The sequence below is a fragment of the Mytilus edulis genome, chromosome 7, assembly GCF_963676685.1.
Source record: "Mytilus edulis chromosome 7, xbMytEdul2.2, whole genome shotgun sequence".
Classification (NCBI taxonomy): Eukaryota; Metazoa; Mollusca; class Bivalvia; order Mytilida; family Mytilidae; genus Mytilus; species Mytilus edulis.
The window spans coordinates 22616178-22634071 of NC_092350.1; the positions used below are offsets into that span (position 1 = coordinate 22616178).

The 17894-nt window shown below is 31.5% G+C and overlaps 2 protein-coding genes and 1 long non-coding RNA gene across 4 annotated transcripts in view; 2 read left to right on the forward strand and 1 right to left on the reverse strand.

Annotated features, from left to right (window-relative positions):
* LOC139481039 (techylectin-5B-like) overlaps positions 1 to 15476 on the forward strand; it is a 46178-nt gene extending 30702 nt beyond the window's left edge. The window contains exons 7-12 of the mRNA XM_071264074.1: positions 8929 to 8997; positions 9394 to 9592; positions 10685 to 10806; positions 11668 to 11764; positions 13346 to 13510; positions 15095 to 15476. Coding sequence (XP_071120175.1) covers positions 8929 to 8997; positions 9394 to 9592; positions 10685 to 10806; positions 11668 to 11764; positions 13346 to 13510; positions 15095 to 15330 — 888 coding nt within the window. The 3' untranslated portion in view covers positions 15331 to 15476. The remainder of the gene's footprint in view (positions 1 to 8928; positions 8998 to 9393; positions 9593 to 10684; positions 10807 to 11667; positions 11765 to 13345; positions 13511 to 15094) is intronic.
* LOC139482814 (uncharacterized) lies at positions 1710 to 7178 on the forward strand. The gene is made up of 2 exons (XR_011654967.1): positions 1710 to 1896; positions 5946 to 7178. It is a non-coding gene; the product is annotated as an uncharacterized lncRNA (long non-coding RNA).
* A 1926-nt stretch (positions 15477 to 17402) lies between the features above and the next one.
* The window catches only part of LOC139481040 (uncharacterized), a 107588-nt gene continuing 107096 nt past the window's right edge, over positions 17403 to 17894 (reverse strand). For both annotated transcript variants that reach the window (XM_071264075.1, XM_071264076.1), the window contains one exon: positions 17403 to 17718. In XM_071264075.1, coding sequence (XP_071120176.1) covers positions 17671 to 17718 — 48 coding nt within the window. In that variant the 3' untranslated portion in view covers positions 17403 to 17670. The remainder of the gene's footprint in view (positions 17719 to 17894) is intronic.

Sequence of the window (17894 nt, forward strand, 5' to 3'; positions counted from 1 at the left end):
AGCGATAAAACATAGAAGATGAAAAGACAAAAGGTAGGTATGTATGTATAGACTATACTTTAAAACTTTAAAACAATTTTTTTTTAAGGAACCTCTTTGATCTTCAACACGTCGGTTGTCTCGTAATTCTTTTCGTGTGCGTGCTATATCACGCCTTAAAAAGTCGTAAAGGGCGGGTTGATTTATAATTTACATGCAGTACATAGAATCAATTAAAAAAAATATCTACTACATCTCTAGTCTAGTTCTACGGTCTACATCTCAAGTCCATTAAAGCATAAAGAGGGGGGGGGGCTTTTTTATGTTTTTCTTGGGGGGGGGGGGGGGTGAATTTATAATTTAACCTGTTTCTGATCTTATAAAAATATGCAGTTCATCGAATTAATAAAAACTAATTTAATCCTACCACATCTCTTTTTTTTATTTATCTTAAATTTGCCTAAATGATCTGTGTATTTTTCTTCCTTTCAAGTCACCGATCTTAAAGTTTGCTTGGTACTTCATGCAATACTTAAAAAAAATCATGGGTACAATTTCATCAAGATAAACTTTAATCTTTTTGTATAAAAGAAGACAATGAACTGTTTTCCCTGATTCAGTTCCACAAACATGTATTTGCTTATTTTGTACACAACATTTTAAGTTGTAAATTTATATCGGTTGACATAAAAATTTAAACAGGTTTTCTTAATGTAGAAGATAAATGTTTACGTCATATAGACAAAATATAGTCCAACCGTAAAATGAAATGTTCAAGAAATGACAAAAAAGAGTAACATAAACACGGGTCCAACGTAAATTCTGCGGTAAACGCAGATCTTCAGAAGAATTGTTGTTGTGAGTCAAAGTATATGAGAGTGAAAGTAATTCAGCCAGAAACCCAACAGCACCAAACCAAAAAAGTCATCGCAAGCGATGTTGATATGGATACGACTTTCAACAAACAACACAAGGAACAGAGTCCCAATAATGACAATACACAAGCGCAAGTTTAATTCACTAAAAGTGAAAAGAAAGTTGTGAATATGTTTATTGTATCTGTCACTCAGTTTTTTCGCAGATGATAGCTCAATTTCGTTATATATATAAATGTCCTAAATTTGACATTTTCTGAACAATTTCCGAAGCGACATTTATGTGTTTGTCCTATCCAAGGAAACGACCTGAGATGCTTTAATTTTCGTTGGGGGGAAAGGTGAGAGAGAGAGAGAGGGGTGGTATTGAAATGCTGTGAATTTTTACTTAAAAAACTGCGGAATAAGCCAGCTTAGAAACTGGAATCCTCTTCAAAATCGTGCTATATAAATTATGAGTTAACGTTCTGTCTACAAATCTCAAGAGTTTCAAAGTATAAATGGGAAACTTGTATTTAGTTAAATAACAATAAAACCAACGATATTTATCACATAATTTGATATAACTTATCATTAGACATAGTTTTGTTAATATTGCTAAAGATGCATTAACATCATAAATAACTTAGTACAGTAATAACTCAGTCTGAATCTCCGTTCATTTTTATTTTACAATATTTAAAGCTGAATCAGAAATTTTTAAGTGACCTTGTTATTATCTTTACTTGGATCTTGCAGAGTTGCTCTTGACCTCATTAAGGTTTAGTCATTAATCGAAATTCCGTAACACCCATCCCAATGTTCGCAACTGTAATAAATCATAGGTTGAGGTGCAAAGGTTAAGGTTATTTAATGTAACCTATTTGTAAACAAGATTCCGCGCTTAAAATTTTGACAGGAAGACGTTCAGTTAAAAACTAAATACAGACATTGATTTTCATTTGGCAGTTTCCTTTTCTTCACAAAATGAGCAAAGTTAGATGTGTATTCGTCGTTGGGGACATACCACAACTAGTGTCCTTGCGCTAGTTCTCTGAAATAGGTAAGAATTCAACAAAACTTCTTTTATATCACAAAACTTTTTTTTAAGGACACGAGTTTCTTTAATTTCTGAGACGTTAGATTTATAAAATACATGTAGACTTTTTAAGGCGTGATGTAGCACGCACACGAAAAGAGTTTATACGAGACAACCGACGTGTTCAGTGGAGATCAAAGAGGTTCTTAAAAAAAACCACCTATAAAGACCATTTGTGACATATTATATTTCAGGACCCCTGTATTTCTTTTGGTTACAAAATATAATTAAACTCTTCATATGTACACAAAAAGTATAGGATATTTCATTTTTAAAAATCTCAGTGTTGCCATGTGTTTACGCTGTTTGAAAAGCGCGCTTTATTTATATACCAGATGATACACTCCAACCAGTATTGAGATTTTAAAATACAAGGCAGGACAATTAAAGAAATCTCTCAAAAACTGAAAAGGAATTTTAAATATCAAATCAATACTCGACGGACAAATTTAGGGAATGAAATCTGAACTTTTGAAAATGATATTGTACGTATGTATCGAATACAGTAAATTATAAGTCTTTCACGGATACTGTGGTTATACTGTAATGAGATGCTCAGACAGATTTATGATGATATAATCAAAGATAAAACTTTGACGGAGGAAGGATAAAATCTAGGACGCTTTCCCAAAATTGACAAAGACCTTTATCGGACAGGATAGTCGCATTGAAGAAAATTAATTCTTTCCTTTTTCACAGTCGCTAATCAGCAAGAATATGTGATTAATAATAAAAACAACTCCTCATCAGATATCCTATAAATAGAACGGGAACGTCCAAGTCAGTGAACTTATATTATAAACTCTGGGTAACATTTTGTCTCTGCAGGTCTTTCAGACAATAAATTCAAATTAAAAAATCACACTAGTCCTTTTCTATCTCAAAAAAGTTTTCACAGCGAACGGTAAAATACTACTTTTGGGACAAGCGGCGTATCTAAGGTGGTTGAACCCCCCTTTTTGACGATGAATGCGTCTGAATAGGTATACATACGGCTGTCCCCCCCCCCCCCCCACCCTTATCCTGGGTTTGAACCCGGACCCTTTTAAAAATGGCTGGACCTAAATTACATCAAAATTACAGAAAGGACTTGCCAAGCTATATGTAAAAATATGGATAATTCTTTATTAAAAATGGGGGGGGGGGGGTCTTTTTTGCTTAGGTTGATTAGGTACTTTCATACTTTTGTTAACTGGTATTTAGAAAATATGTGTGTTGTTAACTGTTATTCAAATTATCAAATAACAATTAAGGAATTTTGATCAATGCTCGATCCCCTTGTTTGTTTGTTTTTTTATCGATATAAAGTATTTTGCCCTATATAGACCCCATTTTCTTAGGTAAAAATCATTAATCAATTATATAAGTCGTACTGAGATTTCTTCCGGCAACACTGACATCCTAATCCAGCCTTCTATTTCGTAAGCGTTAGCTTATACTCGATCTATGGTTAAACAGTGGCCCAGGATCACAGGCTATAGCAATCAGTGAGCCAGGACCCGAGGCTACGACAAATCATACAAACTTATAGGTTAGCGAATTCAGTTTCTGCAGAGGTTTACCGCTTGTCGAGGTTTAAATTTCCGCACCTTCTATGCAGGATCGAAAGTCAAACATATATTGTTTGCAATTAAGTTACAATTTTGATTTTACATTTTTATCATTGTCAATAAAAATTTTGTTATTTCATTATTTTAATAAATATTTGAATGATTGAAAGTTGTGACCTCAGTTTACATGGTTTACAACAATTTAACATTTATTGTTGCAATTTTCATTAATCATGTTGATGCAAATTCATTTCCGGAATTTTCGATTCTTTAATATGAAATAAATATATAGAAAGTTGTCCTTATGTTTTATGTTAACCGGACTTTAACCAAATTCCTTTGGTTTATGTTAACAAAAAACCTGGGTTATGCACCCTACTGTCTAAACATGAACCAATTGTGAACTTGTGATACATGTTTTGATAATTTGCAAACAAAGAGTCTAGTTCTACGGTCTACATCTGGGGTCCATTAAAGCATAAAGAGGGGGGGGCCTTTTTTCTTTTTTTCTTTGGGGGAGATAATTTAAAATTTTACCTGTTTCTGATCTCATAAAAATATGAAGTACATTGAATCAATAAAAACTTATTTAATCATACCACATCTCTTTTTTTATTTATCTAAAATATGCCTAAATGATCTGTATTTTTCTTCCTTCCAAGTCATCGATCTTAAAGTTTGCTTGGTACTTCACGCATTACTAAATAAACAGCTGCGCCATGAGCTCATGATACGCCCGTCGTTTTATGCAATAATCATAAATAGTTTCTGAGATACAGCGTGACATGTGAAAACACACCTTTTTTTTTTTAACAAAAAACTCAATAACTCTTAAATAAAATTTTGAATCATTACCATAAAGTATACAGATCTTACGATCAATATAACTAAGAAGTGAGTAAAGTTTTAACCAATAATCATAAATTGTTTTTGAGATACCTGAGCGCGACAAGTGAAAACATACCTTTTAAAACAAAAAACTCAGTAACTCACAATTAAAATTTTGAAGCATCACCAAAAAGAATACAGAACTTAAGATCAATATATTAACTAAGAAGTGGGTAAAGTTTTAAGCAATAATCATAAATTGTTTTTTGAGATACGGTGCTACATGTTAACCCCCCCCCCCTTAAAAAAACAAACTCAATATCTCTAAATTAATATTTTGAATCAAAACCAAAAAGTATACAGATCTTTAGATTAATATAACTTAGAAGTGAGTTAAGTTTTGAGCAATAATCGTAAATTGTTTTTGAGATATGAGACATGTAAAAAAAAACTTCACTTTTTTTTTTACAAAATACTAAATAATTCAAATATAAAACTTTTAATCATCATTAAAATGTATTCATATCTTTAGATAAATATAACTGAGAAGTGTATTAAGTTTAAATCAATTATCATAAATCGTTTTTGAGATACAGCGCGACACAGGAAAAACAGTTACACACCCCTGTTTTAGTTACTAAGTCCCGTAACTCAAAAATTTTAAATCTATTAATTTTCACCAAAAAGTATACAGATCTTTTGACCATCATAAGAAACAACTATATTAAGTTTCATGAAATTTGGATAAAGTGTTCTCAAGTTACGGTGCGACATGTTTACACCGGATAGACAGACAGAAATACGGACGGACGGACGTACGCCGGACATTTGTATACCATAATACGTCCCGTCAAAATTCATTGGTGCCATTTATACAAGAAGACAATGAACTGTTACATGCCTTATTCAGTTTCACAAACATATTTACTTGTTTTGTACACAACATTTTCATCATGATGTACTTCAACAAATGGAAGTTTTTAACGACCTTGACTGGCTATACAGCCCTTGCACGGTCGGTATGATGCACTTTATGTAGCAGCATAATTATAATATAATTAATTTTCCTCTAATCGAAAGGAATATTTAGAAGATTTATTTTTACATTTGACAAGAGTACATGTTCATCTAGAAGCCTTGAATCATAATAAAACCATTTCGTTCCTCGTGGAAGATTTTTATGTCTGTCATCTCCAGTTGTATGGAAGATTTATATACGTATGCAATGGAAGGTTATTTTCCGAAAAGTTATCAATTATTTCCCTTTAATTTCTCAAATTATAAAAAAAACAAAAACGTATGAAGTTCTTTGATTGGTCATATTCAGGTGCAAATTTTTATGTAAGTATGTGTTCCTTCTTCAGTGAATATAAAAGAAGAATATTGTGGTTCATCTCTTAACTCTAAGCCAAATGTCAATTGTATTTGATGTAAACATGGTAAAGTGTGTCACCTTAAAACAACCTATCCAAATTCTAATAATTATTTTTAAAGCTTAATTTTACTTGAATTCAATAAATGATCATGATAAAGGTCTAGATATTCATATGTAAAGATAACTAGTGTCTTTATAGTCGTCAATTGCAAAATATATGCACAAATAACATCAAATTTAAAGATAAAATTTCTTTGTAGGTAGAAGAAGCTTTATCAGCAATGGACAACTTAGAGTCATCAAAGGTATCAGGATTATAATTTAGCACGCCAGACGCTCGTTTCGTCTACATAAGACTCGTCAGTGAATCCCATACGAAAACATTCATAAAGCCAACCAAGCACAAAGTTAATGAACATTGAGGATCCGAAATTCCAAACAGTTGTGCCAAATACGGCCAAGGCAACCTAAAAGTTAAGATTGACAATTAATTGAGAATAAAAATGATATAGAGATCAAGATAAATAAGAGAGGAAAATATTTAATCATAGTTACAGGTTTTTTTTATAAATAGTAGCCTCACTAATCATAATGAAAAAGACAGTTTATCCCAAGCATTACTACCAATCGATCTTGACCCAGTCGTGGCTATATATACCTGTTTTGCTATCAACGCTACTGATATTGGGATTGTCTATATAACACTGTTTCTAAAAAGAATATGTTGCTGATAGAAGTACGCCTCCTATTAGTAGTAACATCATTAGTAGTAACATTAGAAGATTACCTTACTACGCTTAAAGAAGTTTCAAGGAATAATAAACAGTCAATAGAAATATAGACCAACTGTTTTGATGTCTGAAAACTACAAGATCACTTATTAAACATCTATGATGTGGATAAAAACAGGGAAAATACCATAATGTATAAGACAGAACGATAATAGTATGTGACTGAATTCAGTCATAGACTTAGATTTAAAATTTGTTTGTATATATTGTATAGATATTTCTACTGTACAAACCGATGTACTTTATAATGTCAATAAATAATGGTGCCAGTGACTGAATTCAGTCAAGATTTTCGTTATTGCTAACATTTATATGTATATTTAGAATCAACTTGGAAATTTTTTCTTTAATACTATAATCTAGTTTTGAAAAAAGGAAGATGATTCTTGATGTTTGTAAATTGACTGAATTCAGTCAACAGTTTTCTTATGCACTTCTGTAAAAACTGTATATACCACTCCGAGCATTTACTTGTTGTGTAGGATATTGCACACACAACTGCTACCAATCTCCAATTTTTAATATCAATTGAATATTCAAATAAATTAAGATGAAAGTTATAGTGCAAGATGACTGAATTCAGTCATGACTATGGTGTCACATATGCAGTTTTTATTCATACAGATAACTGGGACAAACAGATTTTCATTAAAAAAAATAGTCACAATTTAACAGTTTGAATAAAACGTATATTCTCATTTATTTTGTTTTTGAACATGATAAATAAAAAATTGTTGGACTGTTTTCTCTGGCTTCTTGAATATGTTACTGGTCCTATTTGAAAAAAATAGTATATCCAGCTTCAGATTACACAAATGGAAGCAAGTACCCATTGTGCCTAATATATTTTTCCAAACAGAGACCGAAATCCTCAGACTAACAAAATAGTATATGCACATTTGCAATCGTGTACTTCTAAGAAAATAGCTGAAAATACGTAAGGACACGATTTGCATCAACAGGTGTCAATGTCTTCTTAGATATGGGAAGAAACCTCAGTTATCTAAATTTTAAGGAGATGTTATTAAGCAGATTCTTGCATACTCTCCATATTTGACAAATCAGAATATTGACAAGTTGAAACAGAATGTGTTATTAGTATTGTCATCTGATAAAGTCATGCCGATTATAATTAAGATACACAGTTTTCTCTGCTTTCAAATATTTCTGTTGGAGCCCGTCGAACTGGAACTTATTAACAATATATTAATTATTTGGAAAACAAAAGGTCCCGGAATGGAGTATTTTTTAATCAACAGCATTGTCCTATATTATTCATAAATAAAGTTGAATTCTTTGATTCGCTGTTTTACGTCATGCCAGCTAACAAATTGAAAACTGTACCTATACGCCTTATTTTATTCTAGATTTTTAGTATTCGTATTGTTATCTTAGAAAGTCTAACTGATTAAAATACTACAATAGGTAACAATTTGACAATTAAGTAGTGTCAACCCTGTGATTATGACCCGTGTAATACTATATAGCATATTAATCCTGAATACACCGTTTGGTGGTGCGCCTGTCAGGTGCGGAACGTACAGATAAGGTAATCGGTAACAGGTGAATATACTATTGGTATCGGTATCGGACTCGACCCGGAACTTCTTAATTATTGGCAATATTAATTACGTGAAAAACAAAAGGGCCTGGAGTGGTGTAATTTTTAATCTACACCTTAGTACTATATTAGTTATATATAAAGTTGAATTCTTTGATTCGTCGTTTTTACGTGATGACGGCTGACAAATTGGACCTCGTAATTTTAGTATTATAGATACGTCTTTTTTTTTTAATATTCTAAATTAACAAAGTAACAAAATAATTCACATCAAAACCAGAGCTGTCCTGATCAAATAATAAAGTGCAACACAATTCGTTGTTAGCTGAATCAATAAGTTTGATCTATGATACAATGCAATACAAAGTTGATAAACAAAGGGGCTTAATAATTAAAGTGAAAGTATTATATCGCTGTTAAATGCTAAACAACCCTAGAAAAACATTGCCAGAGTTGACCTGTCACTGGTGAATAGCAACACAGGCGTTAATAACTAGTGAGTTGATGATTGAAACCAATGCAGCTGGTTAGTACAGAAACTGGCAAAATGTGACTGCTGAGGTAAGAAATTGAGAAAATGTAACGGTTTGGTTTATAAACTAACACATTGTAGCTACTGAGATGAGAAATTAAGAAAAAGAAACTGGTAAGTCGAAAAATTAAGACATTGTATGAGAGAAACGAAAGATATCAAAGAAAAGTTCAAAATCCGACAATACTACACAAAACGTAATATGAAAATTAATAACCGAGTAACACGAAACCAACCCAATATTTCGACATAATTCATTAGTGATTTAAGAAATTGAGAAAAAGTAACTGGTAATTTGAGAAATTGAGACAATGATCATTCAGTCAATCATTTACAGTATTGTTTATTTATCTTTTTAGATGTGCTATTTAGAAGAAAAGTCTTATTTTGGGGAAAAGTTTTACAATAGTGGGTGTAAAGTTAAGCATGTAAGTTCTTCATCTTATACTGTATTGAATTATAAATAAAGTATGGCATACATGTATTAGCAGATAAATCGATTATTAAAATGTGGATGAGGTCAGATCTACAGCTCTGAAAATTTGCGATAAATCTGTAAATAAAAATAGAACAGCATATACATGACATGTTATCTTCAATAAGACACAATCTTCAGATTTTACCGAGGGCTTATACCATGGTGTTTTCTTGTGTTTATACCGATTTAAATGCTGTCATGCGTATGGTTTGAGCGATGATACATTCAAAAATCCAATAATTAATTTTCAGTACCAAAACTGTTTATATATCTATTTATATCTGAAACTTTTTTTTGTTTTGTTTATAAAAGGTCGTTTCAAACAAGTAGTTAATTTATTTTACAGATTTGCGATGTCCAGTTCAATAAACCTATCGTTGGACGCCGATCCATTCAACAATCCAGGTCAACTTCACAGCTGTCATGCTGTGATAATAATCTGTGTAACGATATTGACCGTCTGCATGGACAAGTCCAGTCGACTATTCAAACAACCACTGTACACGTCTCTACAAGTACTACTGGAACTACAACAAGTTCTTCAGGTCTTTAATACACACCAACAACTGTCAAGTTTTTCATACACAATATACAAATAAAGCTGCATTAATAAATGAAACTAAATAGAGAAGGCCAATATCATGTAAATGTATCATTGTTCACTAATATTTTACCGACAAGCATGCTGAGGGCATTGTATATGCATTACACTAGTCACTGAGAAGTTTCATGTATCTTCACATGTAAAATATCTCTGGAATTATCCAGAGATGGCAGTTCAGTTTTTCATTAGAAATTCGAAGGATCAACCACCATCATTACTTTTAGAAGACTACTTTGCAATGTTCTATATTTATTGTATATTATTTATAATAATATTTTGGTTATTTTGTTTTAATTTGTATTTAGTAATGTTTCAATAATATTGTACATGTGCATATCATCCCAATTTGGATGGAGGAAAAATAGAATACAGTATTTGTTTTGCTTTAGAAATAGCTTTGCTTTAAATAAGCTTATTCTTTGTAAATTTTATGTCAAATGAACGACAACAATTGACTTATAAAAAAATGATATTCAAGAAAGTGTTCACTTCAAAGGATCGTAAAATCAAACTTATTTTACTAGACGTATATTTTCTTATGAAATAGATACATAACAAGAAAACAAGAGTTTTAAACCCAAGCTTGTATCTTCTGTCATTACACATGCATTCAGTGGCAAGACAATACATATAGAATATTCAAATTATTTTCTAAGATTTACGATGGACTCACACACGGTCGGACGGAAAGACTAAATGATAGACAGAGAGACGGACATATTTTAAACATAAGTCCTCTCCGCCTTGGTCGTTATTGGAAAACTGTCCGTCATATATTTAAATGCATTGTATCATCAATAATCATTTGTTCTCTTTTTTCTAAGATTTTGATTGATTTTTCTTCGAAATAGATTTTTTTATATATAAAACACAAAAAAGAATGTATATTCTAGCTGATTCTGGATGATGAAACATTTAACTTCGTTTATCTTAAGTGTTTAATTTTGATGGATAACAAAGAATAAGTTTAAGAATATGCGATTGTGTTTAGTTTTGTGTGTAGATAGTGGTAATTTGTCAATTTTCTTCAAAGGACCGCCTACAGAATGTGCTGACATAGCCTCAGATAGAGATGGAGTGTATACTATCATCCCAAAAGGAAGTTCTCAGGAAATATCTGTGTTCTGTTTAATGAGAGGAGGAAACAAATGGACGGTAACTATGAATACGTGTTTGAAAAGGCCTACAGTTTATGTTACTTACAGCCCAGCTGTCTGGCAAAACAACCTTTGGGCGTCAGAGTAATGTAGGACTATGCCACGTATTACTGTCACATGATTCATTTCGTATTGGTAACCACTTTGACCCTGAACTCATAGTATGGAGACGCAATCGAAGTAAAACTATGTTCAGATATTGCTATCAATTTGAGCATGACAATCGTTATAAAAAATCACAAGGGTCTGACCTAAAAACCAAATGGGGCGAACCCGATAGAGCGAGACCGGGTGCATTCAAAGGATAAGTGTCTTCTTCAGAGCAGGCTTTCCCAATCATTCAAATTCTAATTCTGTCAAAATGACACGATACAGAACAAAAAAAAAATAATATGAAAATTAAAACATAAGTAGAAGTTATCTATGCTTGACCATGAGATCACTTTCCTCAAATGACCCACATAATGCTTACACCTGAAGATCACCTTAATGACGTTCAGCAACTATAAAAGGAAGGAATCAATGTCAATTTAGCTAGAGATGTAAACCTATGTTACCCCAGTGCTGCATCAAAATGTGATGCATCACTTTCTTTCATTAATAAAAAAAAAACAACACTGCAACACAAACTGACATTTCAATTTCAGATTGATAAGAACACGTTGTTGTTCATTCGTTTGGTGTGTTTTATCATAAGATTTTGCATTTGATTAGGGACTTTCCGTTTTGAATTTCTCTCGGAGTTTAGTATTTTTGTGATTTTGCTTTTCACATACGAAAAACACCGACAAAAGTAAATATGTTTGGTTGGATTAATTATGCATGTCATAAGGTGAATGAATTATATAGTACTGTTCAGGTAATACAAAGAAGGATAAATGGTAAAGAAGATTTTTATAGAAGTTGGTCGGACTATAAATCTGGGTTTGGTACCGTTCAGACAGAGTATTGGCTAGGTAATTATATTTTTGCAATTTTACAGATAATGACTTATTAGCTCAAATAATTTGAGACTGTTTAACAGATATATTTTTTTCTTATTGATAATTACTCAAGCATATTTTAATATCTAGTATTCAAAAATACCTTTAAACTGCATCTTCAGTAAAAAAAAAAACAGAAATAAATGAAAGCAATGCTAAGGCAAAATGTATTGATAGTTTCGAAATGAAGCTAAGTTTCCATACATAACCGTAAACAAAATACTAAACAAAATATCCAGACTGATCATTGTAAATACGATCAACACAAACCTCTCCAAAATCCGCTGTAAACGCAGGCCTTTTGGCAGATTAAGCAGACTCGATGACATCAGTAGCATGCCCAGACGTGAATAAATTTGGTAATAAGTGCATTCTGTATAATTTATTAACGGGAGACCAAGATCATTCCTTTCACAAATGTATAGATCATTGTTCGTTTGCTTCATTTATATACCATAACTCAGGCTTTTCCGTCATCATTAATATCCAAGAGATGTTTTGAAATTTGCTATTATTAGTTCTTGGTTCAATATAGCTTCTTGTATATATAAGTAACCTTTTATCGATGAATTCAAGGTATGAAACGAAAGCCCTGAAACATCTTATTGAATGGAGATATATAGTTCATATGAAGGTGCTTATGTGGTAACTTTTTTTTCCTGACGGATAAAAGATGGTTAAATATTGTCATTGTAAATTAAAGATATATAAAAAAAAGAAAATACCAAGAGAATATTAAAAACTCATCATGAAACCACATAAAAGAAGAGCGAAAGATACCAGAGGGACAGTCAACTTATAGTACTGCAACCAGAGTTCATTTTTTAAAACTTCAAGGGTCCGGAAGAACACACACCTAAATTATATGTATAAGAAAAGTTTGGTCGTAAAAATCCAGAGTGGTCACGTTTTTGTGAAATTGAGGTCATATAGGTCAGACCTAGAAATATCAATACAGAAATGTGACCATAGAAACTTTTTACGACCAGACGGAAATTAAAATATAGATATTATTCTATCATTTAAAACAATTTGCACCCGTGTGTTATTCTGGACCATTAAACTCGTAAACTAAGCGTCTTTTTCGATGTCAGTTGCAGTACTATTATCCTTATCCTTCAACAAGAGGAATAAAACATCAAAATTAAAATGAAGTTTGATGATCAACAAATAAGTAGTCAGAACTTTTGTGTCGGCATGAGTTATCATTGATATGGTTATAATTATAAATTAGCTGTTAACAAAACTTTAAATTTTTCTAAAGACTAAGGATTTTCTACCCAAAGAATAGATTACCCTCGTTGTATTTGGCAAAACCTTTCAGAAATTTTGGTCCTCAATGCTTATCAACTTCATGCTTAATGTGTTTGCCTTTTTTACGTTTTTAAATCGAGCGTCATTTACGGTTTTTTATTTGTAGACGAAAAGCGCGGCTCGCGTACATAATTTTAATACTGGTATCAATGACGAGTTTATTTTAACTTTATGTTTGTTCCTAGGAAAGAACACACAAGCCTTTAAAACTATAAATACCAATGTTGGATTATGTTTCAGGAAATGATAATGTACATTTGATTTCTGCTAATGGCGATCATGATCTTAGTGTGTATGTAGAAGACTTCAATGGCCTCCACGCTTATGCAAACTATTCACACTTTCTAATAGGTGATGAGAGTACTAAGTACCTGCTAGATATAACTGGATATGTTGGTGATGCAGGTAACAAATTTTATGAACTACAGGGTGTTACAATAAGAAATATATTTTGAACTGAAACTAAGAAATAGTGTTTGTTGCCCCGTCCATTTATACCATTTTTACACTATGAATGTGTGCTCAGGACGACAATCGTGCATACTTTATAAATGTGTTTCACATTTATGCACAGGAACTATCTGAAAGCCCGCAAAATCAAACAAAAATAAATTTCCGCTGGTATATTCAAACTAAACTATTCTAACTGTTGTCACGCATGGTGTTTTTGTTAAGATGTTTCAATAGTGAAATATATCATACGTCTTTTTTTTTAATATTCTAAATTAACAAAGTAACAAAATAATTCACATCAAAACCAGAGCTGTCATGATCAAATAATAAATTGCAACACATTTCGTCGTTAGCTGGGTCATCAACTTTTATCAACTTTGTCCTTGTTTCGGCTTTATAACTATTTTGATCTGAGTGTCACTGATGAGACTTATGTAGACAAAACGCGCGTCTGTCGTATTAAATTATAATCCTGGTACCTTTTATAACTATTTTATTAAGAGTTATAATTTGAGCAGGTGCCAATTTTAATCATCATTTGTAGTGGTCCATAACGTATCAGTCATTGGAACTATTATATCCAGGTTTATGGCTTTTGTTCTGTATTTAGTCATTTTTTTTCTTGAACATATATAATCCAATTACAGTGACTTGACTGTTAGTGTTGCTATTCACCAATTGCAACTCATTCAAAATTTTGACCCAATTGCAATTTGTTTTATTAAATCAAATTGTTCAACTGGTCAAAATTTTGAATGAGTTGCAATTGGTGAATAGCAAATGTCAAAACTAAGCTTTTATACAGTTTTTCTTTCGAAAAGTATTCTATATTTATACGAATCACACATTATGTGAATAAAAACATTTCATATTCAGTAAAATATGTATGAAATAACAATATGCTTCCTTGGAGAGATAACCTAAAATACTATTCTTTTGAATAAAGACTTTTTGAAACCAAAAAGCGATTATCTCCCCTTCCTACAAACATATTGCAATTTCAAATATTTTACTGAATATGAAATGTTTTTATTCACATAATGTGTGATTCTTATAAATATAGAATACTTTTCGAAAGAAAAACTGTATAAAAGCTTAGTTTTGACATTTTTATAGCAATTCAAAATAAAACAGTTCCCCTTTAGTATGGTAATGGCTGTAATATACCTATACAGATTGATAGACTGATTTAGGAATTACATCAATACAGTGGAGTGACAGACATATAGGATTGTAAGTATGATTTATTTTATCACTTTGCACTTTCACATTTTGGCTGAACAGTTTGTTCAAATTTTTGACCAGTTGAACAATTTAAATTAATAAAACAAATTGCAATTGGGTCAAAATTTTGAATGAGTTGCAATTGGTGAATAGCAACACTAACAGTCAAGTCACTGTAAGAAAAGTTTGAAATGCTTTAATTGGAAAATTTTATCTTAAACTATAGATTTCAGTTTATATGATATTATATTTGAACTCTGCTGTATCTTATTCTATGTTTATATTAAGACACTTTTTTCGCTCGTTTTGCAGGCGATGGATTACATAATGGTAATGGCATGAAATTTAGCACGAAAGATTCAGATAACGATATAAACAGCGGTAATTGTGCTGTTGACAGGCATGCTGGCTGGTGGTTTAGAAGTTGCGATTATGCCAATTTGAATGGGAGATACAATGACACACGTGGTGCTGGTAATTACTGGTATTATTGGAGACAAAATACAACGCCACTAAAAAAGTCTATCATGATGATTAAAAAGAAATAAGATATGAACAGACTGTAGCTGTTCCAATCTAGATTTTGAGTATTTTGTCAATTTCTGTTTGTTTGTTCATCGCATGCGTTTGCTTATTTTTGTTGTTTTAGTTTGATTTGTTGTTTGATTCAATTAATTATATCTTGTTTGTTGTATGTGTGTAATGCATTTCATATCATACACCTCTTTACCCAAAGAGCATAATATGTTAATGACCCAGTTCCTATACCTGATTTAAGAACAGAATCGTTCACCTCAAAGTATTTCTCTTGAATATTTAAACAGTATACGCATAATGTGTTCAAACAAAAAGTGAAATCACAAAAATACTGAACTCCGAGAAAAATTTAATCATAAAGTCCCTAATCAAATGGCAAAATCAAATGACAAAACACATCAAACGAATGTACACATCAAACGAACTGTCCTATTCCTGACTAGCTTGGTACAGGCATTCTCAAATGTAGGAAATGGTGGATTAAACCTGTGTTTTAGCGCTAAACCTCTAACTTATATGACAGTCGCATCAAATTCCGTTTTATTGGATAAATCAATTCATCGCTCTTTTTTTTAAACTTCATTCGACTCAATGGAAGAGGGGCGGTTCCTGCTTCACGAGAGACACACAAATATAACTCAGTGAACAGTCGCATTGGGTGATGTCCCAATAACGAAATTAAGGCGGGAACAAAAGAGCTAGAAAATTGCAAATTTCTTTGTCAAGAACAATTAAGTACTGTTCAAATTGTTTGACAAATGTAGATAAATAGTGAAAATTTGTAAATTTGTTTCTTTGCTTATTTTGACAAAGTTTAACTAAACTGGCTACTAAAGACTTCATTATTTCCCTTCATTAATGATTGAGCGAAACAAAATCATATTGTTTTTTTTTTAATATCTCGCAACTAGTGCCCCTTTTAAATCTATTCATATGGAAAGCATCGAATGTTTCAATATTATTAGCTTGAGCTTTCTTTATTATTCCATCAATGCTTCATTCAGATATGATATGATGAATGAAATTCCTTAGTTGAATTTCTCATTACAGGTTATTACTAAATCATTTTTTATAAAACTTTCATGCTCATTTTTATTTCAATTTAAAGACAATTGTTTTCTTCCTTTGGAAATGCAAACTTTTGAACTTCGTCATTTGTCAATAAAATGAGTTGCAGTACCATCATTAAGAGAGGTACAAAATTAAGTCAAACTCATAGATTGAAAAAATAAACTGACAACACCATATAAAAAGACAAACAGACAAATAATAGTACAGAAGACACAACATAAAAAACTAAAGTTTAAGACTAAGCAACATGAACTCTATTAAAAACTGGTGGTGATTTCAGGTGCTCCGGAAAGGTAAGCAGATCCTGCTCACATGTGGCACCCGTTGTGTTCCTTATGTTATTACAATTCCGGTAGATAGTCTAATTCGATAGGTGATATTCATGAAAAGGGAATGGTATTGTAGTACTACATAAGGAACATATCAGATATCATCTGTGAAAAGATTATTCCCTAACGGTCAACCAACTCGTGATGGCATCCGTAAAATCTGAAGGGATGATTTCAACTTCACTATTTGGAACTCTTGGTTTAATAGATTCCTAGTGAGCCGACATCCTCTCATCTTGCTTAACCAGTGAATAGATATGCATGAAATATTTCAGCCACAGAAGCAAACAGCAATGCATTTATCTTGTTTTCAGACACAAATGGGGTTGTGTGATTAATTTTTAAACAAAATTAAAAAGTATTTTTCCAGATAAGTCTTCACATCCTCACCAACTATTCCATTTTAAAGCAAGTAATAGATTTGGATTGAATTTTTACAGTTGTTTTCCAATATTGTTTAAGAGTATTGAAAATGGCATTCTTATTGAATTCACTGTTACGAAAAAGCTAATTCAAGCCAATTCCAAGGAATTAATTTGGTGGTCTGTTTGTTACCTCTATCCAGATAAAAAATAAAATCCTTTTACCTACACTTCATTAATCTGTAATTTAATAATATCAAGTCCCTTTTTTATATTTAATCATAAAAGTCAATTAAAAAAAAGTAAAGTATGAAGTAATAATTTTATACAAATAATTTTTATTATAAAATAAATTGCATTTTTATAACATGTTTGTTTTAAATAAAAATGTATAACAATCAACATTATTAAAAAATAACCATAAAAATATAAAATATATCACAGATTCAGTTTATTTCATTCAATATATCTAATAACAGTTCATCAAACAATGTAAATTGCTGTGTTCAATATTATCATCTCTCCCAAATATGTTGATATTTTCTTCTGGAACTTCTGTCCTTAACAATTATGTAAATCAATTTCCTTGCTAATTATCAGGATATTCCAAATTAAATCTGCTATAATCCTGGAGGCTCTGCATGAAAATAAAAATATAGGAGTTAAGTTACATCAGTTATTTAACAGGTCTTCCCAAGTGTACATTTCACAGCAATATACATACTTACATTCAGGGTTCTCAATGCTTTTCATTTTGACTTTTTGACTGCTTCGATTCAAAAAGGGACCAAAGGGGCAAAAGAATATGATTTT